The sequence below is a fragment of the Dermacentor silvarum genome, chromosome 11 (genome assembly GCF_013339745.2).
Source record: "Dermacentor silvarum isolate Dsil-2018 chromosome 11, BIME_Dsil_1.4, whole genome shotgun sequence".
NCBI lineage: Eukaryota > Metazoa > Arthropoda > Arachnida > Ixodida > Ixodidae > Dermacentor > Dermacentor silvarum.
Window position 1 is genome coordinate 80,364,809 of NC_051164.1, and position 23,969 is coordinate 80,388,777.

The 23,969-nt window shown below is 46.5% G+C and overlaps 2 protein-coding genes across 4 annotated transcripts in view; both read left to right on the top strand.

Annotated features, from left to right (window-relative positions):
* Nucleotides 1–1,255, top strand: part of LOC119433952 (alpha-N-acetylglucosaminidase-like) — a 52,907-nt gene extending 51,652 nt beyond the window's left edge. The window contains exon 23 of the mRNA XM_037701243.2: nt 362–1,255. Coding sequence (XP_037557171.1) covers nt 362–420 — 59 coding nt within the window. The 3' untranslated portion in view covers nt 421–1,255. The remainder of the gene's footprint in view (nt 1–361) is intronic.
* A 5,669-nt stretch (nt 1,256–6,924) lies between these two features.
* The window catches only part of LOC119434119 (mucin-5AC-like), a 57,338-nt gene continuing 40,293 nt past the window's right edge, over nt 6,925–23,969 (top strand). The window contains exon 1 of one of the 3 annotated variants that reach the window (XM_049658465.1): nt 6,925–7,186. In XM_049658465.1, the coding sequence (XP_049514422.1) occupies nt 7,020–7,186 (167 nt within the window). In that variant the 5' untranslated portion in view covers nt 6,925–7,019. The remainder of the gene's footprint in view (nt 7,187–23,969) is intronic. The other 2 variants (XM_037701439.2, XM_037701438.2) reach the window with 2 other exon arrangements.

A 23,969-nucleotide genomic window follows, 5' to 3' on the forward strand; every position in this document is an offset into this window, starting at 1 on the left:
ATTTACTGAAATGTTATATATAGGTCCCCGACTCGATGCTTATCGCTGAGTGTTTCTATGAATTAAACAATCTTGGGACGTAACTGAAGTGATACTGACATCTTTCAGTAGAATGTTTTCATTACATGTAAAATAATTGAGAAGACGTCACAATCTTTGTACTTTAATAATCTGTTTTCACATACATGCAAAGCATCGTTGTGTAGACAGTGTGGTAATAAAGAAGCTGTATGTTCGTGTTAAATTGACAGTGGCTGTAGAATCATGTTCTTAGCATGTCCAGAGGATATGCTAACCTCTGTGTGCTTGTATTTCTCGAGTGTTTTTAAACTGAAACGAGGCTTCATTTTTGCTGTGACAGGTGACTCCATCGCCATCAGTAAAACGCTGCACAGGAAGTACGGGCCCATGCTGTTTTGAAATCATCCAGAAGAAAAAGAGCCATCGTGCGCCTCAGTTAACGACCAACTGCAACAAAAATCTGAGCCGTGCGCAAATTAAGCCTTCTTTCTGGGTTCCTTTGTAGAAAACATACCTTCGGACCAGGTTTTACGCTCGTCACTCAGTATGTCACGGAAAGCTCGCAAAAATTGTCATTTTTAATACGGAAGCTCAAAGTCGCCGCCATTACCGCTCACCGGAAATGAATGAGGCAGGACCCGAAACGTCAGTATACCGAAGCCCGTCCAGGCGCAGCAACGAGATGCAGCACGCATGCGCGGTTCTCGGATCTGCGCCATATCCGCTTACCGCCAGGTAATCTTGTCGTCTGCTAATATGCATATTTCTAAGCTCCCGAGACGTTGGGAGGTTACCAGCCTGGCGGCTTCGCCAAGATTACCCAATTGCATATACACTAACTCGCATATAATCAATCCAGCAAATCTCAAATTTCGTTGCACTTGGTCTTTAACACCACGTGATCACCTCCCCACATTATAAGTAATCTTGATCTGATCTCGCGCGCGGTATGCACCATTGGTATGCAAGTGAAAGCCTGCATTTGTGAAGTCGCATTTCGAACGTTTTCAGATAAGTGTGCCATCGAGAGCAACCAATGCCAGCATCGGTGCTGACATTGGGTTAACCGAGTCCTGCTCTTCACAAAAAAAAAAAAAAAAAAAAAAAAGAAAATGCTGCCATCGCATTTCGCAAGTTTGCTCTCCTGTCTTTATCTTCTCTGCCTATTAGCGTGTAAAGTGTCGAGTAATAAACTGAATATTTAAGTGTAATAAACTTCTGAAATTTAACTTTATTATGTGCGAGAGTTTGTACAATTATGAGGAGGGCGAAAGACAAGAAGCCTCTCTTCCATCAAACTATGCATTGCGCTTGAACGCATCACACAAGACCTTTTGAATTTCATTGACTTTCTACATCCTGCATCAGCATTACCCTACTGTAAGTACCGACGTACCGACAAACGATTGTGGTACGCTATCATCATGGAGGCTCTGCCGTTACACGGAATGAGATGACGGCGTGCGCTGCCGGCAGATAGTCCAACAAAACTTGCCTTCACACAAAATGCTGAAAATAAAGAAATGAGCGGCGACGCGGTGCAAAAGATGTGAATATAAAGTACTGGCTAGAAAAAATTGAGACTCAGCTGTAGTTGACGTCTACATAATGCGGAGTATTCATGATTTGTAGAGAGAGGTTCTATGAATAATATAAGCGTGTACTGAACGGTTATGTAGAAATTTTATGCTGTAACATGTTTTATAATTTATAGAAAGTAAGACAAAATATTTGTATTGACTGACATGGTTGAAGCAAACTAAACTCTGTGGCACATACGCAGTGGCCCCAGGGGCCACGTAGTGTGAACACATACCGAGGCAACCACGTGTACAGAGGGGTCCCCTGTTAAAGGGAGCACCTGAGTGCGGAGCTTGTCAAGGTTTTTCTATCTCGCAAAAGTACAATCGCCTAGGTTTACTGCAGATAATGTGTGGTCTGACTCAGTTCGATTTACCTGTGCAGTGCACTGCCATTGCTTTCGCAGCCATTTTCAGCTAGGGCGCCAGCAAAGAGAGAGGTGCGCGTTTGTGTGTTCCCTGTAGCAGTGAACCACATTGTACATACTCAGTGCATATACCCGGTCACGCTGTGGCATATAATCTTAGACATCACAATCGCCGGGATCGGCCCATGTAAACGGTGACTAACCGTGATCGGCCCACCTAAACGGCGATATACACCGCCCGCCTCCTTGGCTGCGAAGAGTCGACTGCACTTGGAAAAGAATGCTTCGCATTACAAAATGTATTCGCCGTTCACAAAGTTGCTATCCCTAGGAAATTGTACAGACCCGTTGTACGCGATAGGTCGAGAATCGAGCAGCGATACGAAACATAAGTGCAGAAATAGAATGCGTACGCATTTCTCTTTGCATCGCAGGCGCCGCGATTCAAACCACTATATTTTCGGTTACGAGCTCAACACTTGAGGCCTCTCGTCTACCAGAACGGCCCAGGCAGCGCATATCAAGTCAACGGCACACCTAGTGAATTTGGTGGCTCGAGCCATTCAGTCATTATCGTTCTAGCATGGGTAAGAAAGCAGTTATTACCCGGTGATTCTCCAAACGCGGGCTGCTTTGGTCGCGTGTTGTTCAAAACACAAATGCCAACAGCACCCGAGAGCGATGCGAATGCTAAGAGCACGCGTTGTGAATAAAAGATTTTCATGGCCCCAAATGACAGGTAAAATGCGGCGATACGCATGCCTCTCGACCGTCATTGCATATGGCCGCTCATTACCATAATTCTCGCGGCTCGTCGCACCACAAATTATGCCGGAAAATCTCTGCAATGGTGGCCCAGCGCAACGTCACGCAACGTCAAAATGACGTTTACGAAACAGCCCTTCCTGTGACGCTCCTCACGGGATATTCCTTCAGCCATACAGCAAGCTGACATGCCGGCTATCTTGGAACGCCACCACATATTCGCAAAATTGCAGATGCATTGCACGGGCTTCTGCACGCTACCGTTCACTTTCTTTTTAAAGCGCTAAAGTCGCAATATAGGGACCACGAAAAAGTATTAGTCGATAAAATTTGCAGCTCTACGTCACGTTTCGTCATTCTGATGAAAACGCAAAATTGCATTTTACCAAACTTCCGTTTTCCGGCACAAATTTCAAAACACGTGACCTCTGGACAGCCAATGAGATAGCCAAGATGGCGGATAATGGCGGCGGCGCAGCCGCCATGCGTGTCGAGAATAGAGCCTTTGGAACGAAAAGCGTGCCAAAACCTATCGCCAGAGATATTAGTTAGTGGTGCACGATTGAAGCGCGACTATGTGAGGGGGGGACAAACACTGAAACTAGAGGCCGCTCCACCTCCCTCCGGAAAAAAAAAAGACTGCGCGCTTCGTTCCGGCTTCCCGCCCTTGCATGCGCATGTTTCACCATGCTTCACCACGCATGCTTTCACCGTCGCTAGCTTTCACTCGCACATAAAGCATACGGCGTGCGGCGACGATTTTACCGCCCTTGGACTTTTTACAGTACCTTACGGCGACAGCGACGCCAACCGGAGAAATCCGCTTGGAGTGTCCATATAATTGCTATCGCAATAAAAGCCGGCAGATCCCACGGCCTGTGGGAATCGATGTTACGCGAAGCCGTGTGCGGGCATCCTACCAAGGTAACGAAACGACCACGAGAGCACCAAGACGTAGGCGGCTCTTGCATGAACTACATGACACGCATGTCATGAATTCATGTCATGAGTCCTCAAGAGTCCCTTTAGCTACACCGAAGAGACCTTAAAGGGACACTAAAGAGAAACAGGAAGTTCAGCTGGAATAAAAGAGGGACCTTCAGGAATGCATGCAGTTTTTGTTGGGTGCAAAAATATGAGTTATTAGCGGAGAAATTCGTAAACAAAGACCAAATATCTCTTCCTCAATTTCTCTCACCCCAGATTTGGCGCTGAAGCAGTGTCGTCACAGATTTCATTGCTCTCGGCGAATCAGAATGCGCTATGATACGTCACCGCTAGCGTAAACGGCCGAGGCACTGGATGCATCATGGCTGCATGCATGGTCGCTGCGTTTGCGTTCGCCGCGATGGATACCGTTGCTGCAGCTAAACCTTGCAACGAAGAGCTCGCCAGGGAAGCAGGACTGCATTTCAGCGATATTCAGTGAAACGGAGCGCGAAATGATCCTCCGTGCTCGAGCGGTAGGTGTTTCCGCGTGCGATGGCGGTGAGCCGCCGGCCGCGGCGGCGGAGAGCTTCGTTTTCGTCGACGGAAGGTGAAGCGTCCAGTCCGCCAGGCGTCGATGTTCCCGACAGAACAAGCGTAGAAAGCTGCGCACGTACACGGTATGGTTATTTCGTGGCTTTATTTAATGACATTCAGCACTCACCGAGCCGCCAGTTTGCTGCTGCAGGGGCACCGGAAAGGGGTTTGATGAAGGCCGCATTGAGGGAACAGCTGCTCGAGAAAGGACTGGCCTCTGGGGCACGCCAAGATACTTTCCGAGGGCGAGAAATGCAGAGAGCACACCATCGGTTTCTCTGGCTATTTTGCCGTTTTATCATCGGCAGAGCACTGAGCCATTGCGAACGCCGGGCAACCGGGGCTCACCGCGCGACACCACATGAAAGGACACAATCGAGTCAACACTGCCGCTGCCCCTGAGCAAGCGCCTTGGTCCATTTATACAGCCCTCAACACTACACACACGAGGCATTTGCTGGCTGTTTCCCGCGAAGTCAACGTTTTTCGAGCCACGCAACACGCAACCAAACACCGTAGAGCGGAACAGGCGCGCGACGATGCATTGACCAAAAACGAAACTACGAAACCCTAGTGGAGATCAGTGGTATCGCCATGCCATTTACTCTTATTTATTTAATTTTGTGCTAAACTTGTACTTCCTCGCTTGAAACGGTTTAAAAAGTTGGCAAATGCTGTTTATGTACGTTTAAGGTGTATTTCATTTTGCGTTTTATTAACAGCGATAAATCGCTCTCGACCAATCGCGACCGGCCTGCATTTGTAATCTCCGACGTCAGAACGTGTAGTGCGGGAAATTCGAAGGGGCGTCAGCACCTATCCTTCAGTTTTTCGCTATTTTCTCGCCTATTAAACATCTGTTTGCAGTAAGAATGGTATGGCTGTGATCGTGAAAGGATAATCTACCATTTAAGCTCAACTTCCGGTTTCTCTTTAGTGTCCCTTTAAGGCGAAAGCCTTAGTCATGCGCATGACTATGAATTCTACCATCAACCATCGGCCTTTTGCTTCACTTAGTGTCCATGTCCGAACCCATTTCAGTGGTTTTTGAGTATTATTCTTTTCTTTCGCTGAGTCATTGTCAGTTTTGCTCAGTCATGGTCATGACTATGACTTCTACCATAATCCTTTAGTGTTTCCGTCACTTATTACCCACGTCAGAACCCATTTCAGTGGCTTTTGAGGGTTAATCTTTTTTTGCTGAGTCATTGACGTTTTTGTTGTGTCATGCTTATGACTATCACTTCTACTACCATCCTTTAGTGTTTCCTTCACTTAGTACCAACGTCCGAACCTATTTCAGGGGTTTTTTAGTGTTAATTTTTTTTCGCTGAGTCATTGTCATTTATGTTAAGCCATGCTCATGACTGATTTCTGCCATCACTCTTTAGTGCTTCCTTCACTTAGTACCCACGTCCGAACCCATTCCAGTGGCTTTTGAATGGTAATCTTTTTCGCTGGGTCGTTGTGATGACCTATATGACACGCATGTCATGACATTTATGTCATGACCTATCACTTATGTTCGTCATACATTCTTGTCATACTATGCCAATTTTGCTACCTATCAAGTTGACGGGACAACCATGAGAGCACCAAGACGTAGGCGGCTGTTTCATGACCTACATGACACGCATGTAATGAAATTCATGTCATGACATATCATTTATGTTCGTCATATACTCTTGTCATAGTATACCAATTTTGGTACCTACCAAGTTACCGAAACGACCATGAGAGCGCAAAGACGTAGGCGACTAGATAGATAGATAGATAGATAGATAGATAGATAGATAGATAGATAGATAGATAGATAGATAGATAGATAGACACTGTCAAAGTAGCAAATATTCGCATTTAATAATGCCAGGTATCCTGGTACACAGAATTGTTTATTTACGGTCGGACTCGTCGGTCGCAGAAATGGCGCCTTGGCCGCCGGTTCATTAAAGCCCCGATATATAAAAAGTAGCGCCATTCTTAGATCTTGCCGCCACCGCGCTCACCCCGGCGTTTCCTCATTGCCGCCTCCTGTCGCCCCAGCCTCCTCCGCTCCCCCATTGGCCAATCCGTGTCACGTGGAAGCACGCGTTGCGCTTTTGTATATTTTTTTTCTTTCCAGCGCGCTCCGACTGCCATTCTCGGGCCTGTGCGACGAAAGTGCTGTACGCACAAACGGATCAAACGTGTCAGGGACAAGAACTTCGTTGTGATGGCATGCTGCTGCACCTTAAGTTGCCGCAACCGACAAGGCGAGGGCAAAAGGCTTTTTTTTGTTTTTCATCCGGCGTGCGCAAACGCTTGCTGCACACTATGATATTTGCGCCGTCTCGCATCGTCGCGTTGCTACTTCAAAAACGGCATTATTAAGACCAGTTACTGACTGACGAAGCAAAATCGCGCCTCAAAAACTTCTCCGCAGGGCACGATCGAAGTTTTCCTCAGATTTCCTCTGGTAGCGCGTTAGCTGTCTTCTGCCACGGCAGGCCCGACACAGGCGGCGCCACTGTCGATATCGCGCCTCGATCGCGCTGGTCGCGCCGAGCGCGATAGTGGAACGGAGGAGGAGGGAAGTGGATGGCGCTACTTTTTATACGGTTCATCGCTCAGCTCGCTTTATCGGCAGAGCCAACGCTCTTTCCCCTTTCCTCCTTTCAACGGCGAGACCGACGCAGTGCCAGCGGTTCGAGCAGTTCGAGCACCGCAGCTTCAGCAGTGGCGTCTGTCCATCTGCGATGCGGTGGTTTGCACATTTTGCGCGATGGTTGCGTGCTTGCTGGCCTGCCGTGAACCACGTCGGCACGTCGAGAATTCGCAAGAACTTCGACTTCAAGTGTCCCTGAGACGTGGCTACGACGTATGCCGCACTTCCAGGTGCCACGGACCGACGCGCCTTTGCACACCATCACCGAGCACGCAAGGCATAAGGTATGGTGACGGCTTTCTGATCTCCGCCATCGCGTGCTTGATTAATTCTTCACAGTTATCTTAGATTTTGTTAAATCGCTGCTCAGTTTAGTACTTTGTCACCTTTAACACCACTTTATGTTTCCGTAAGAGTGCAAGCAGCTTGAAGGCGACCGCGCTCTTAACGCAGATCGCTTCCTTCTGCAAGAACGCGATCTTAATTTTCGTATTCGACATTATGTTGTGGCCCCTTTTTGTTCTAACCGCTATTGATTTGTGTGCCGCAGGAATTGTCTACGTTAGCTGGATGGTCAGCCCACGAAGTCGGTACTGAATTACCAGCGTAGGCTGATGGGTGCTAGCTATTGATTTATCTTCTAAATGTTAGGCGCGTTGTGGCTCTTGTGATGTGCTCTCCAGCAGAGCAGTCAGATTATTTGGCGACATTGAAAAGTTTCTGTTCGCGTCCCAACTTGGTTGGAAACTCCAAACGTGTTTTTCATTCAGCATGAGAAATAATTGGTTCTGGTTATGGATACCGTAGCCTAGACTAACGCGTTTCGTGGGACGTTGTTTCTTCACAAGTAGTATCGCGCTCAGTATGGGCTACACCGCGGGAGCGCGCGGCCAAGCGCCCTGTAAGTGGCGCCGATCGTGACATGTTTTCGAGTTATCAGGGGAGGGCTTGGCTGTTCCTGCGAGCGCGCATCTCCTCCACTTGCTTTCACCCTCTCCCTCCTTTATTTGAAGGAACTTCCTGCCATTTATTTTGATCGTTCATTCTGTCTTTACTAAAGAGAAATTCGAAGATGATACAGCAACTTAGCCGCCGACCAGAGATGGCGTGCGAAACTTATCAAAGAATGAGCGCTATCTTCGTCCAAGAAGGGCTATGCAAGTGCTTTTTACTTACACTTTCTGATCGCGTCATGTTTCTAGCGAAGAGAGATACCCGGTGACGACACAGGCCATGCAATATTTTCAGTAGATAGTTTTAGCAGAGCTGTGCTGCCAATGGCCAACGCGTTGCCGTTGATACCGTTCGGGTATCATTTCTTCTGTGGCCGCAGTAGCCGTACTTTGCTTGTTTACCGGAACTACACCTGATATTACGTTCGAATAACACCAGTTATTAACATATACCAGTCTCCAGTCAGTTCGCCTATAATTGGGAGCCGGCAGGAAACGCTTTTCTTGGCTACGTCAACGTGAGGTCGTGTGCAGTGCTCTTGACTAAGAAACTTAACTGGCTTCCCAAAAGATTGTGTGATCAACAAAGGAGAGCTAAATGCGGCTGAAATGAGAAAAGTGCTTCCAGTATTTCATTGAAAACAAAAGCTGCGCTGCTTTTTTTTTATTTTTGTGTGATAAGAATTGACATGCATAGCGTAAGATGGTAAAGAAAAGCCAATTTCTCGCAGTCAAAGAAATTAGAAACAGAAAAATAACTCGAGTATTATAATATATCTTCATTGGAATACAAAGCAAATAACATAGGGATCAAGCCCTAGTCAAGATAATTATACGAATAACAATGCGAACAAAGTATACTGTCTGGATTCAAAAAGCATAGAAAGGAAAGGCAAAATTGTAGTAACAACAGAAATAATGACATTTTCTAATATGAAAGGAAATATTAAAGGGCAAAAACACGAGTAACGAGAAAATAAAATGGATGGAGCGGTCGTCACGCCTTAGTAGCGGGTCATGGCCACTTGAACGGCAATCACGTTCTGCATCCTAGACGGGAGTGACGCGTTATTCTGCTACAGCACCCCATAGCTCATCAGCGGATGATCTGTGCAATCCTGTTTTGTAAAGCCCGATCTTCATTCTACCCCTGAAAGCCACCTGAGACACTGCACCCCTCGCATGTTCAGGAGCTCCTCAACAACCTTTGCAGTGTGGACAGGTGACAGATCTTGTTGGAGCAGGAAGTCTCCTTCAGGAAAAGGCCCATTCAAAGCACAAGGGATCATGACATAATCAAGGATGTCTCAATACCTTGCCGATGTCAGCGGTCCTTCAATACAGTGCAAAACGCCAAGTCAATCTCGGGACATTGCGCCCCAAACATTGACAGCAGTGCGGCCGCTCGATGCGACTTCCTGCACGTAAAGGGGGTCGTTGACAGGGCGCCACACGCGTTGCTTTAGGTTGTCAAGTTTAGGCAGTCAAGAGCACGTTGCCTGTTGTGAAGGGAGACTCGTCGGAAAAAAGTACAGTTTTCCAATCGTCTGTGGTCCAGCTGGGAGACGTATTCGGTCGCGAAGTTAAGACGCACCGTCTCGTTTGCCTCGGAGAGACGCGGCTTCTGGGCCGCAACGTGGCTCCTGAGTTTTCCTTCCGCTAGTGGTCCCTTTATTGTCGACACGCTTGCAGACACACGAGCGTCAGCACCGATATCCTTCGCCGTGCTGAAAGGACTTGCCTGCGCGGCGTCGAGGGTATCCATGTCCTGAGCAGCAGTCGTTGCACGGGGTGCCGCTGATGCGGCCTTCATCCCTATAAGCTTGGATGGTGCGATTTGACAGTCTGATTCGACATCCGCGTCATCTCTGCTATTTGCCATTGAGTATATTGCTTCAGGGGCAGTGGAACTATTCGCAGGGGTTCAGCGTTTCGCACTCGGGACATTTTCCCAAGTGAAGAACGTATTAGTGTTTCATTGTGCGCACTACACGCAGCCACTTACACGCAATAGGGTGCGCGGCGCATCAGTCCGGAATTCCCCATGAAATGAAATGAAGTCATACACAAAGAGCCAGGCTAGATATCACCTGTTTTGTGAAGCTCCACTTGTCGATCACGAAGTTTGGTCGTCAAGCCAGGGCGGCAGTTATCATTTTCGAAGCTAATATCAGCACAGGGCAAAACGAGGGCGAGCGTGAAAGCAAGCAAGTGGAGCTCCCGCGGTGTAGCTCATACTGAGCGCGATAGTACGTCACGACATAAGCATGTAGTTCAGGCATACATGACGACACATTCTCATTTAGCTCATTAAGATGTCAAAATACTCGAAAATCGCGTACACCGAGTTAGAAAAGACAGGAACCTCGTCTTGTCCCGCTTGCAGTCGTTCCGCAGAACGAGATAAGTCTGATAGTAAGGCTTCACCCTTTCTAACTACCGAAAGCAGTGACTCACTGTGACTGCTTCGCATACATAGTCTACCCCGAGGCATCTACTCCCGTTTGTCATACCATAAGCTGATGTACAATTTGGTTATACTCCGGCGGATCGTTTTGAAATCGATCACGAAACTGTATAGTATCGTTGACTGCAGATTTACTACCAATATACGCAAAATCACCTTTCTTGAAATTTATTAGGCTAAAGTGGCGCAGGGCTCTCCAATTCAACCATGACGTAAGCGCAAAGCCCGCACCACGATTTGCTGGCGATTGCGCATCGGAAGACATCACCCGCGCGCCGGTTATCTCACGTTCGCCGTGAAATGATACGCTATATAAGTGGCAGCTAGGGCAGCGATGACTTCAGTTTCTTCTGTCTGCATGTCGCTATCATACACGACTGCGCGCGTTCTTTCGGCAAGCGAGTGAGACCGATTGTTAGCGTGATTTTCGCAGTCAATGTCTGCGTCGCTGCCTTATCGATTTCTCAGCGGCTGCCTCGGAGGCTAAAAGAATTTCACCTCGCACATATAAGGGCAATTTGTTGACCGTGCGCAAGCCTTTCGTCACAGGCGCTTCCTTTTAGTGGGGTTTCTTTTAGTGCAGCAACACTAAGCTGATATTGCGGCAAACCGGTTATTCGAATTCGAAAACCGCATATCCGTAGTAATCGGTTAAGTTGGTCAGTTATAATGTTCGGATATTCAAATATCTGGATATTTGTACTATCGCGCTCCGAATGAGCTACACCGCGGGAGTGCGCGACTAAGCGTACTTTAAGGTACAGTGGCGCCGATCGGGACATGTTTCCGAGTTATCAGGGAAGGTTTTGGCTGTTCCTGCGAGTGAACATCGTCTCCACTTGCTTGCTTTCACCCTCTCTTCGCTTCGCCCTGTGGTGATACCTAAAATCCCTATATAAGAAAAGTATACCGCCATCCTTTGACAAACGCCGCTTCTCTCTCTCTCCTGTATCTCCGATTGGACGATGATAGCGCGCGCTTTTCACTTCTTTATATTTTCTTTTTTTGCGCCACCATCGACTTGGCTTTCGCAAGCAAAAAGTAAAGAAAAAAGCAAGCGCTTTAGGAGAGGAGGCGGCGGAGGAAAGAGTAGATGGCGGTACTTTTCTTATATAGGGACTTTAGTGATACCAGCTTCGAAAATGATAACTGCCGCCGTAGCTTGAGGCCTTCGTGCTCGACAAGTCGATGCTACACAAGACAGGTGATATCTAGCCTGGCCCTCCAAATAAAGGAAGCCGAATGTGAAAACAAGCAAGTGGAGGCGATGCGCACTCGCAGGAACAGCCAAACCCTCCCCTGATAAACTAGGAAACACGCCCCGGTCGGTGCCACTGTCGAACCTTACAGCATAGAGTAACGTACGGATTACAAGAGTGGCCACTCCAGCCTAAAAGCGGCCGAGCTACGCAGCTTCATGCCGCCCGCTAGAGGGCAATTCAACACTCCCTGTCTCCAAGGGAACGCGCGTAGTAGTTATCTACTGTAGTAACTTTTCTAGTGCACTGTACGTCTACTTGTCTATGTGGCTGTAGACATAGAGTTTCTCACTATATTACCTAGAGGGAAAACTGGCGCTGCTGCGCTGTGGTATCCATGGGAATGCCGGTATATTGTGACTTCGGATTGGCATCGTTCTTGGAGAGCCAGAACGCCTTGAAGACGCGCCTGACTAGCACCGTTCCGTCTGTCATAATGATTCGTTTACTGCTAAAACAGCACGTAAGAAGCTGCTTTACCTTTATTATTACACAAAAACATGTTTTAATTTTGAGGACTCGCTATTGGATGCACAGTTATATGAAACGTAAAAAGTATCAACTGGCCGCTAAAGTTAGAGGGCAGACGACATTAGCGCTCGCTTTAAAATAACTTGAAAAATTTTCTTCAACCGCTACAGAAAACCTGGCAGAGGCATTGCAATATTGATAAAAAATACCTTCGCGTGCGAGGAGCTGTCCAGCCGAAATATTGCAAACAGTGACTTGGAAATGCTTAGTGTGCAATCTGGTCGCCTCGCGCTTTCAGTCGTGTATCGCTCACCTCAGGGAAACGACCAATGTATATTCTTTGAATATACTTGAATGGGAAGTTTCTTACTTTTCTGCTGGAAGTTATCAATGCTTCATAGCAGGTGATTTTGACATTGATATGGGCGATGACCCAAATTGGAACCTAGTGCGCGTCTGAGCTCTCCGAACGCCGAGCTATGGTGGCCGTGCCGCGTGGTCTGTTTTAGGGTGCCTCGACGCCCAGCGCCGCCGTCCAGGGTGGAGACAACCCCGCTGGCGCCGCCATATTGAGTCCCACGAGCTGAGACTCAGCTACGCTTGCGTTCATAAATAGTGTTACTCGCGGCGCACTTCCAAGTGCTTTGCCTTGATGAGGATTTTTTTTATCGGTATCGCATCTGCACAACTTTATAACCAATAGCCGTTAACTCGTCGAAGGTCCAAGACGTAAATGTATGACGTCGGGAACATGCCCCAAGTTGCCTAATTCAATTTACATTTAACATGCCGTGTGTTTGTTTGAAATACGCACTATTTTTTTTTTTGCGCTTCGATGCTTGGTATATAAGGTTTGCGACCCCCTGTGTGTGGCAGTTTTTCTTTTTCGCTGTTGTATTTTGGTTTACACGTCACGCCTCCTTTACCGTAGCCAGCCACTCGCGCACGGCGGTTAGTTTCCCTTGCGTTGCGCGTGCTCTTCGCGTTCGTTGCAATTATTTGACGATATCTAGTGCAATTTTGCTTTTTTTGCCCACAAGACTGTGTGCTGACAGGATTAAGCTGGTGTAAAAATAACTGCGATGTGAAAATAAGGTTTAGGTAGTGCTGTAGAGAAACATGTAACGTTACTTGTCTGTGTCAATCTTGCGTAGTACACATAAGAAACCAAACGATGCACAAAATACATTTACTTAGTAATGTCTAGTACAGTCAATCATGAAACATGAAAAATTATATGTACTGTGTGGCGCCTGAAGGTTATGTTGAAAGACGAGATAAAAAAAATCGCAAGGTAGGCTCGACACACAATTCAGGATAGTGAGAGTTTAAAAAAAAAATATTCAATACATGGGGGGGGGGGGGGTTTCAAGTGAGTACATCAACTACATAGAGTACATCACACAATATAAATCGAAAACAAGAATGCAAACAAGAAAACGCAACCGCAGGTAATATTAATCAAGATATCCAGCCAGAATACATCAGCTACCGTCGAATACGTCGCATCAGCCAAACACATCGATGGCGAGTACAGAACATTTTATAAATAACCATTAGAAGACTGATAACTACATGGAAAAAATAAACACTGCATACATATCGCGTACAAAAACCGTAAATGAAACTAAGACAGTCAAATACAGATTAGCAATGTTTTTCACTTCGAAAATATAGTCCATGATGATGTAGGGCTGTTGACTTTAACAGACGGCGCCCATCCTGTCGATTTCCCTCGTACTGGTCCTCTTCAAAGTGTTTCTAAGTACAAGTAAAACAACAAAAGTGATTATTGATATGAAAAGTTGCGTTGTAAATACAGAGAACCCATTACAGTGCTTAAAAATAAATTTTCGCAGAAGTAATGCTGTATTACGTCGCTTCACACGTTTCGAAGAAATGCACAGGATACAACAGACACCATGCCAGAAAGCGCCGAAACATTTTGGTCCCATGATGCCCCTTAACTCTACTACACCTGGGCATACTGTGCCCCGCAGGGGCGTCTGCGTCAGCAGGCGTTTGGTGAGTTGCGCCACCACGTACCCGAGCACACGAGGGTTGGACCCTCCCGCGTGTAGCCGTGCGTGGCTTAGCCGTGTCCGGGGAAAAGAGGATCCTGGGGGTTGAGCCGATGCCGGGTGCTCGGACCTTCATGGCCCCTCGGCTGAGGCAACACACCTCTTTGGCCTCCGCTTCACGTAGACGGCACCCCTGGACTGACCCACCCAGAGGAAATCGGTAGTCGCCTTTTCCTGTCCTTCTCTTCAATCTTCGTCTTTCTCCCTCACTTTTAATCTTTCCTGTCTTCTCTTCTCTTCCATTTACTTCTAACTTTCCTGGCGGCGAGGGTTAACCTTGTGTGTTATAACCACCCTTGGTTATACGTATTTGGTTATAGCGGGAATGTACAGCTGGCGTTTGTGGGACTTGTGTTTACAGGTCCTACATCGTCCCCTTGTTGGGCTCCATGGTGGGTGGCTGGCGTTCCTGCCGAAAAATTATTATTTTTGATGGCTTTTTCTTTCCCCGCATTACCCGATCGCCCCCTTAAGCGGGGGCGCACCGAAGATGTATTCAAATTTTTTGGCCGGCAAACTGAAAATTTTCCTCGATTTCACGTATTCCATTGTGAAAAACCCGAAAAGGCGGTCAGAACGATCTCACCTTTTCTTGTTTCAAAATGCCTGACAGAGACAATAGGGGCCGGCTACAAAGCTACGAAATTGGCTAGCGGCGACCTTCTTCTTGAACTCCGAGATATCAAACAACATGAGAAACTGCAGACTCTCGTATCAATTGGAGACCCCACATCGCACTATGAACACCAGTAGTGGTGTTTCGGATGATGATTTGATGGAGCTAAGTGAGACAGAACTATTAGAGGGATGGAGTGACCAAAATGTGATCAATGTCAGAAGAATCAAGATGAGGCGTGACGGAAAAGAAATTCTGACCAAGCATCTCATTCTAACCTTCGGCTCAAGTGTACTGCCCGAGACTATCGAGGCAGGCTACGTAAAGATCAGAGTCAGGCCGTATATCCCTAATCCCCTGCGATGTTTCAAATACCAGAGGTTTGGCCATAGCTCACAGAGCTGTCGAGGTCGAACTACTTGTGCCAAATGCAGTGCTTCTGAACACACATCTGAGTCGTGCAACAATACTCCACATTGTGTAAACTGTGATGGCGAGCATGCCGCATACTCGCGGTCCTGCCCATCCTGGAAAAAAGAAAAAGAAATTGTCACGATTAAAGTCAAACAAAACATTTCGTTTAAAGAGGCACGAAGGCAGGTGTCCTACCTCCCAAAAACCAGCTTTGCGGATGTGACGCGTCAGGGGGCAGCGTCGCAGCGGCTTCCGGCTGCTGTCCGGCCCACACGTAGTGAGCCGGCGGTGAAGCCATCTGCCCCCTCGGCGGCTGCAGCTAGCACTGCTCCGCCATCCCAGAAGGGGCCATCGACCTCCGGGCTGGTGGCCTCCAAGGTCTCGTCCCTCGAGACGAGGCCTTCACCGCGAACAAACCGTTCTCAAGAGCGGGTGTCCAGCGCTCCGCAAGAGCCGATGGACACATCTTCCAGCCAGACGGCGCAGCCAGCGCCAAAGGAGCGGCGAGAATCTCTCGACCGCTCCAAAAAAGAAAACGCCCGCATCACAGGGCCCGACAAGGGCTCTGTAAGTTAAGTTAGTGTTTTCACACGAGACACACAGCACAAACATTGTCTGCAACATGAACACACAGATACTACAGTGGAACGTCAGAGGATTACTTCGTAACCTCGACGACATCACAGAACTCATACATAAATTTAATCCGAAGGTGCTGTGTGTACAAGAAACACACTTAAAGCCTACACAGTCCAACTTTCTGAAGCAATGTGCCATTTTTCGTAAAGATCGTGACAACGCTTCTGCCTCGTCCGGAGGTGTAGCCATAGTTGTAAATAAGTCTATTGCCTGCCAACAGTTTGCCCTACACACGCCTCTCGAGGCTGTATCCGTGCGAGCAATTTTATTCAACAAGCTTATAACCATTTGCTCCATTTACATACCACCCAACCATCACCTGAGTAAAACGGAATTTTACAGCCTCATCGACCAGCTCCCAGAACCATACATTATCACTGGTGATTTTAATGCTCATCATACTCTTTGGGGAGACTCGCGATGCGACGCGAGAGGTCGGCTCATCGAAAACTTCCTTGTTAACTCCGGTGCGTGCCTGTTCAATAAGAAGGAACCAACATATTACAATATCCACCATAGTTCATATTCATCAATAGACCTGTCAATTGGCTCTGCCTCACTTTTCCCTGATTTAGATTGGCATGTAATTAAAAACCCATTCGGAAGTGATCATTTCCCAGTAACCCTAAACTTAGTAACCGAACATGACTCTCTTCCCCATGTCCCTCGCTGGAAACTGGCCTCAGCTGACTGGGAATGCTTTAGGGAATCCACGTACTTATCACGAGATTTTATAAATAATTTTACTATAGATCATGCCGTATCATATTTTACTGCTTTTATCATTGACGCCGCTGAGAAGTTCATTCCTCAAACAAGTGGCACTTCATTCAAAAGACGGGTCCCCTGGTGGAATAACAGTTGTAGACAGGCACGAAGGAAACAAAATAAAGCTTGGGGCAAACTACGTGAATGTCCTACGGCTGAAAACCTAACAGAATTTAAACATGTTAAGTCCCAGGGAAGAAGGACGCGAAGACAGGCTAAGAGGGCAAGTTGGGAGAGGTTTCTCTCAGGTATCAATTCGTATACTCAAGAGGCAAAAGTATGGGACAGGCTAATGAGGCTAAATGGAAAAGAAATCCATCCATTGCCGCTAGTGAACGACGAAGCGAACAGCTTGGAAGACCAAGCTGACGCTCTTGGCGAACACTTCGAGCGCGTGTCCAGTTCGAATAATTATTCTGACGCATTCCTTAAGCACAAACAAATCGCAGAACGCAAGGCTATTGACCGTAAATGCAGACAGAATGAACCCTATAACATGCCATTTAACATCGCCGAATTGAGAGCCTCCTTGACTGCCTGTCGGAGCTCTGCACCTGGACCCGACAGGATCATGTACGACATGATTAAACACATTCACAGTGATACGCAAATAACGCTACTCGCACTTTTCAATGCTATATGGGCTGCCGGATACCTACCTACTGCATGGAAAGAATCCCTTGTCGTTCCGATTTTAAAACAAGGTAAAGACCCCACATTAGTAACAAGTTACCGCCCAATAGCCCTCACAAGTTGTATCTGCAAACTCTTTGAAAAAATGATAAACCGTCGCCTTTTACACTTCCTTGAGTCAAACAAAATTCTTGATCCATATCAGTGCGGCTTCAGAGAAGGACGGTCTACAACCGACCATCTCGTGCGCATCGAAGCAAACATTCGTGATGCTTTCATACATAAACAATACTTCTTATCCGTGTTCCTTGATATGGAAAAGGCGTACGATACGACCTGGCGTTACGGAATCCTACGCGATCTGTCGGCAGTGGGCATCCGCGGTAATATGATAACCATTATTGAAAGCTACCTACACAACCGCACATTCCGGGTTAAAATAGGTAATGCACTGTCGCGTCCATTTATACAGGAAACAGGTGTACCCCAGGGAGGCGTGCTCAGCTGCACACTGTTTATCGTGAAGATGAACACACTTCGTGCCTCATTACCACCGGCTATTTTTTATTCTGTCTACGTGGACGATATACAAATGGGCTTCAAGTCCTGTAACCTGACCGTGTGCGAGAGACAGGTACAGCAGGGGTTGAACAAATTGTCTAAGTGGGCAGACGAAAACGGTTTCAAAGTTAACCCCCACAAAAGTTCCTGTGTTCTTTTCACAAGAAAGAGAGGCCTGATTCCAGATCCTTGTGTAGGACTGTGTGGACAGCAAATATACCTGTGAACAAAGACCACAAGTTTTTAGGCATTATACTTGACTCTAAGCTAACTTTCATCCCGTACATCAAATATCTCAAAGCAAAATGCCTAAAAACAATGAACCTAATGAAGATTATATCTCACACAACATGGGGCAGCGACAGGAAGTGTCTATTGAACCTTTGTAAGAGTCTGATTCGTTCACGACTAGATTATGGGGCTGTAGTATATCACTCTGCCGCCCCAAGCGCACTAAAGATGCTAGATCCCGTTCACCATCTAGGTATCCGACTGGCCACAGGCGCTTTCAGAACAAGCCCTATCGAAAGCTTATATGTAGAATCGAATGAATGGTCACTCCATCTGCAGAGATCATACACCAGTTTCACATATTTCCTCAAAGTACACTCTAATCACGAACATCCGTGTTCTAAGACCGTTAACGATTTGACGTGTACTACACTTTTTCATAATCGACCCTCTGTGAGACGGCCTTTTTCACTGCGTGTGAGGGAGCTTAGCGTTGAAATGGATGTCCCACTCCTCGAACATCGCATAATGCCTCCAGCTAAACTGCCACCTCCATGGGAATGGCAGGTGATAGAATGCGATATATCTTTTGTAAAAGTTACAAAGTACGCAGCAGACCTCGAAATTGGAATGCATTTCCGTGAACTCCAATCTAAGTATTCGTGTGCTGAATTCTACACTGACGCATCAAAGTCGCACGCTGGCGTATCTTACGTGGCAATTGGTCCCTCTTTCTCTGAATCGGACGTATTGAACCCTTATACAAGCATCTTTACTGCAGAAGCCTATGCGGTGTTGTCTGCGGTTAAACACATTAAGAAGTTAAAACCACAGAATGCAATAATATTTACGAACTCCTTAAGTGTCGTAAAGGCACTAATGTCTATAAGAATACACAAAAATCCTGTTTTTATTGAGCTTTACACATACCTGTGCAATATTTATTCATCTGGCAGACATGTGACAATATGCTGGGTTCCTGGCCATAGAGGCATTGAGGGTGATGAACTGGCAGACAAAGTGGCCACATCAATTACATCTCAAGCAATTAATCTTACCGCTGCTATTCCTGCCATAGACCTCAAGCCTTTTTTGCGAGCGAAACTGCGAAACCACTGGCAACGCTTGTGGGATGCCGCAACAAATAATAAGCTCCACTTGATTAAACCACAGCTAGGCTTCTGGCCCTGTACAACAAAAACACGACGAACTGATGTCCTATTCTGTCGTCTCAGAATAGGACACACATATGGTACTCACAATTTTCTGTTGACTGGTAACGAGCCTCGAACCTGTGGTCGATGTGGTGAGAGGCTGAGCGTCCTCCATGTCCTCCTGGAGTGTCGGGAAGCCAAAACAGAGAGAAGGAAACATTTTCCTCTTGCATACAGCTATTGTGTCCCGCTCCATCCGTCCATGTTTCTTGGTAAAGAACCACTTTTTACAACCAAAGCAGTCCTCGCATTCTTGAACGATGTTATCCTACATGTCATAAGCCCAATAAATTCGTAGCGCATCCTCTCGCCAGAGGATGCCGCTGTGACAGTAGTTCAGTATAGCACCTGCCTCCAGGCCCTTGTGGTTCAAGGGCTCTGTTTAGGCAGTAGTGCTTTTGCCAGTTACAACATGTGAAATAACTTGAATATCTTCACTCTTTTTTCAATGCATTCTTCATTTTCATAGTAAACGTCATTGATCATTGTCATAACCTTATTACATGTAGATTTTACGCTCTTTACAGCGACTATTTTTTAGGCCCCTTTACAGCCATGCTTCATCTAACGTTTTATCCACGCCTGATAATTCACTATTCATGTACCACTGACACGCCATTATCATCGCCTTGGCGCTCTTTGGCCACATCTGGCCCTTGCGCCAATAAACCCTACTAATCATCATCATCATCAGGCATTTAAAGACCGTCACAGTACCCACTACGATCGGGAATGAGCACGAATGACCATGGGCTTACGAGCACCACGCTACAAATATATTCGTCTAAAAAATCAGCTATATAACGTAACAACCTGAGATCCGCAAGATATCTGCTGAGAATAGAGAAAATCACAATGCTTCGCTTGCCACCTACACAACAGGCGCTCTCCCCAGAAGAAGCACTGCGTTCTTTAGTCCCAAATAACCAGTAGCGAAAAAAGAAACTGAGGGGAAAAAAAAAGAAAGAAAGAAGAGACACACGATGTGTGCTTCCCGTGAAAAAGTAAAATAGGTGGTTTGCATGACGATTTGTAGCTAATGTAAGGCTATTTCGCGGCGAAGCATTTTCGTCAGTTCTTAAAATAAGGGTACTACTCGCATAGACTGCGCTGATCAAAACGGCAAAAGCCTATATATGCGACGCGCGCTCGCAAACCATAGGCTACTCAGCATCGGTGCAGTGCTTAGTTCGTGAGCGAACGTAGGTACGTGAGCGAGGATCAGAGAATACTTTGTTATTTATGAAAAACACGATGCGATAGTCTAAACTTTCTTGACACTTACCTCGCAAATGTAGGAGCTATCCGTTGCCTTCCAGTGATACCGCTTTACTTGGGCTTCCCATCTCTTCCTTCGCTCTGGGTCCCGGGGGAAGCGTAAACAACGAAGCCCTTTACGCGTCGATCCGGTGCACTTGGGGAACACAACAGCCCGTCATGTCGACTCGATGCACTTGACAAGCTTGTCATTCATGCGGCTGAACACTGTCCAGCAAGTAGAAGCGTCAACGAAGCATCCGCGCGCACTGTGTCTCGAACTAAGCACCGGCACCAAGCACTCGCAACCGCTTGCTGTGACTCAAGATGGCGTCGCAGCGAGAAAGCGGCGGCGCGGGTGGGGTCAAAGGATGACACCACCCTGAACGGCGGTGCTGGCATCGAGGCACCCTAGTCTGTTTTAAGGGGCTTTAGTCTGTTTCTGCAGCGCGCACCCCTAGCGGCGAGTGGAGCAAGGTGAGCGACCACGTGGTAGCGCGCAGTGGTGGCTTTCCGAAGATGAGTTTTTTTTCTTTTTTTTTAAGGCTGCACTACCTTTGGGATCGACCCACATTTTTAGAAGATAAAATTGCGGCGTTCTTGAGCGTGAACTTGCTCTGACCTTGGCTCTGACTGATCAAGAAAAAAAAACGATTCGCATTTTAAGATTAAACACTTCTTAATAATTATCTGATTTGCTGGATAATTAGTACAACACATTTTTTTCTGGTGGCGGGACTGGTGCCCCAACACCGTAGTTTTCATAACCAGTTTAACAGCTTGTCTGGCGTTTGCTGTGGCTCCTTGCATAGGAAAAAAAAAAAAAAAACGTTTGGTCCGCAACAAACTAAATATGAAGACGTACAAACCATGTTTTTACACACAACCCGTGTCGTAAATGTGGCTTAAGTTCGCAAATTTGCAGATATCGTTTGCTCGCTGAGTAAAGAACACCCAGTTATAAATTGCCGTGTTTAAGCTTTCAGTCTCCCTTTAGTTTGGTTTCTATCTATTTTTTAAAACCCCCGCCACTTGTAAAAAATATTCGTCGGCCCTTCCGCTCCGTGAAGATGGTTATAACCATTTAACCGTTTTATTCTGTTGACAATTTCTATGCCCAAACTGCGTATTTTTAAAAATTTGACATTGAATATTTTCCTACTAAAAAGCAAGTTTTCTATGTTCAGAAAAAGATTCAAGCACATATAAGTAAAATTAGCATATTATTAAAGTTCGTTATTACTCATGATAAAGGATGCCAGCTACCTGCTGGTAATCAGCAATAAAAAACGGCAAGAGCGCAGTTTCGAAAGTTTAACCATGACCAAACTTGCGTATTTTTTATATTTGACATTGAATATTTTCCTACTAAAAAGCAAGTTTTCGATGTTCAGAAAAAAATTCAAGCACATATAAGTAAAATTAGCATATTATTAAAGTTCATTATTGCTCATGATAAAGGATGCCAGCTACCTGCTGGTAATCAACAATAAAAAACGGCAAGAGCGCAGTTTCGAAAGTTTTCTCAAATCATCATCATCATCATCTTATATTTGTCCACTGCAGTACGAAGGCCTCTCCCTGCGATCTCCAATTACCCCTGTCTTGCGATAGCTGATTCCAACTTGCGCCTGCAAATTTCCTAACTTCATCACCCCACCTAGTTGTCTGCCGTCCTCGACTACGCTTCCCTTCTCTTGGAATCCATTCTGTAACTGTAATGGTCCACCGGTTATCCATCCTACGCATTATATGGCCTGCCCAGCTCCATTTTTTTCACCAAATGTCTACTAGAATATCGGCTATCCCCGTTTGTTCTCTGATGCACACCGCTCTCTTCCTGTCTCTTAATACTAGGCCTAACATTCTTCGTTCGAACAGGTATAACCCCTCTTATATATAACCGCATGGCGCAAGCGCTGAACGCGTGAGCAGACCGTTAAGCCTAATGTTAGGCCTAACATTTTTCGTTCCATCGCTCTTTCTGCACAGTGCAGTGTTGCCAGGTCGGACGAGGCGGCGTTGCCCCAAAGCTAGAGAAATTGTAGCCCAAATGTAGCCAGACACAAAAAAGAGGAAGAAATATTTGTAGCGAAATATAGCCATTTTTATTTGCAGTTTTATTTGTACATACATTAATTTTCACATTATACTACGGCAATCCTTTTTTGCACAACCCGTCGTAACAAAATGTCCCTGATGGTCGATCCTTGAAATCAACAACAGCGCCACAGTGCTTGCAAGCAGAGCACTTTTTGCCGGCTATGCATGCCAGGCTAACCCCTTCTTGGTTGGCCCCGGAAGCTCTCAAGTACCAGTAAAAAGAAAGACGTAGTGAAATCGAAACAATTGGGCATGATGCTTTCGAAGGTGATGCACAACCTGATATGAGATCTTATGCAATTGCGCAAGTAATTAGTAATATAATTTTTTCGAATTAGGTACGAAATGGCAACCGAAGTATTCACCAGCTTGCGCAAAACACACTTTGTGTCATCGTGCTATCTTGTTTCTCTTTTTTTTTTTCTCAATTAGCTTGGCTCAGGTTAGCTGGGGCACACTCTATATAGTTTCCATTTACATCAACCTGGCTGCCATCTTAGGTCTCCAGCACCACAAGAACATGCATTAAAAAAAGTGAGAGACGACAGATGCCAATCACTGTCTGAATCGGTGTAAGCGAAGCTTAAAAAGAATTACTGCGCAATACGGCACATCAGTGTAAAAAGCGCGCAGTCGTTTTCGGCGACGAGCACGCTCCCGAAGTAACTCGTCGAAATGGTAATAGCCGCGACTGGCGCACAAAGAGCAAAGGTAAACGACAAATTGATAACAGTGGTAATCCTGCGAAGACAGGTTACTGTCAAAAAGCAAACCATGTTCATGTGCTAATAATAATTGCTGGGATATTGCGTGCCAAAACCACGATATGATTATGAGGCATGCCACAGTGGGGGACTCCGGATTGTGACCACCTGGCGTTCCTTAACGTGCACCTCAATGTATGTTCCCGGGTGTTCCTGCATTTCGCCTCCATCGAAATCTGGCCGCCGTGGCCGGCAATCAAACCCGCGTCCTTGAGCCAGCAGCGCGACACGTCGCCTGCTAAGCTAACACGGTGGGTGATGTTCGTGTGACGTGGTGCAGTGATGTCATCGTGCCAAACATGTTTCGATATTAGCACAATGAGTACCTGCATCTGTGACGTTACGGGCAAACTATCTCTACGTAAAAGCACCAGGACCCACCTTTGAGCTCGGGGTCTTGCTCCCATTTCTTTTTATACTTCCTCGCATATTTGGCCCACTTCCCCATGGTTCGACTTTCCTCTAGTGGCATCGGTTTCTGCTCTCATCGTCTCGACCGATCTTATGATAATTTTCAGTATCATTCAAGTAGAGCGCTGCATGCCTCTTCTTCCGTATAATGCTTCTCGTTGGACGCGAGTGGGCAGATATGGGGGCGAGGAGTTACGGAGTCGCCATCTGTCGAACGCGCCTCGC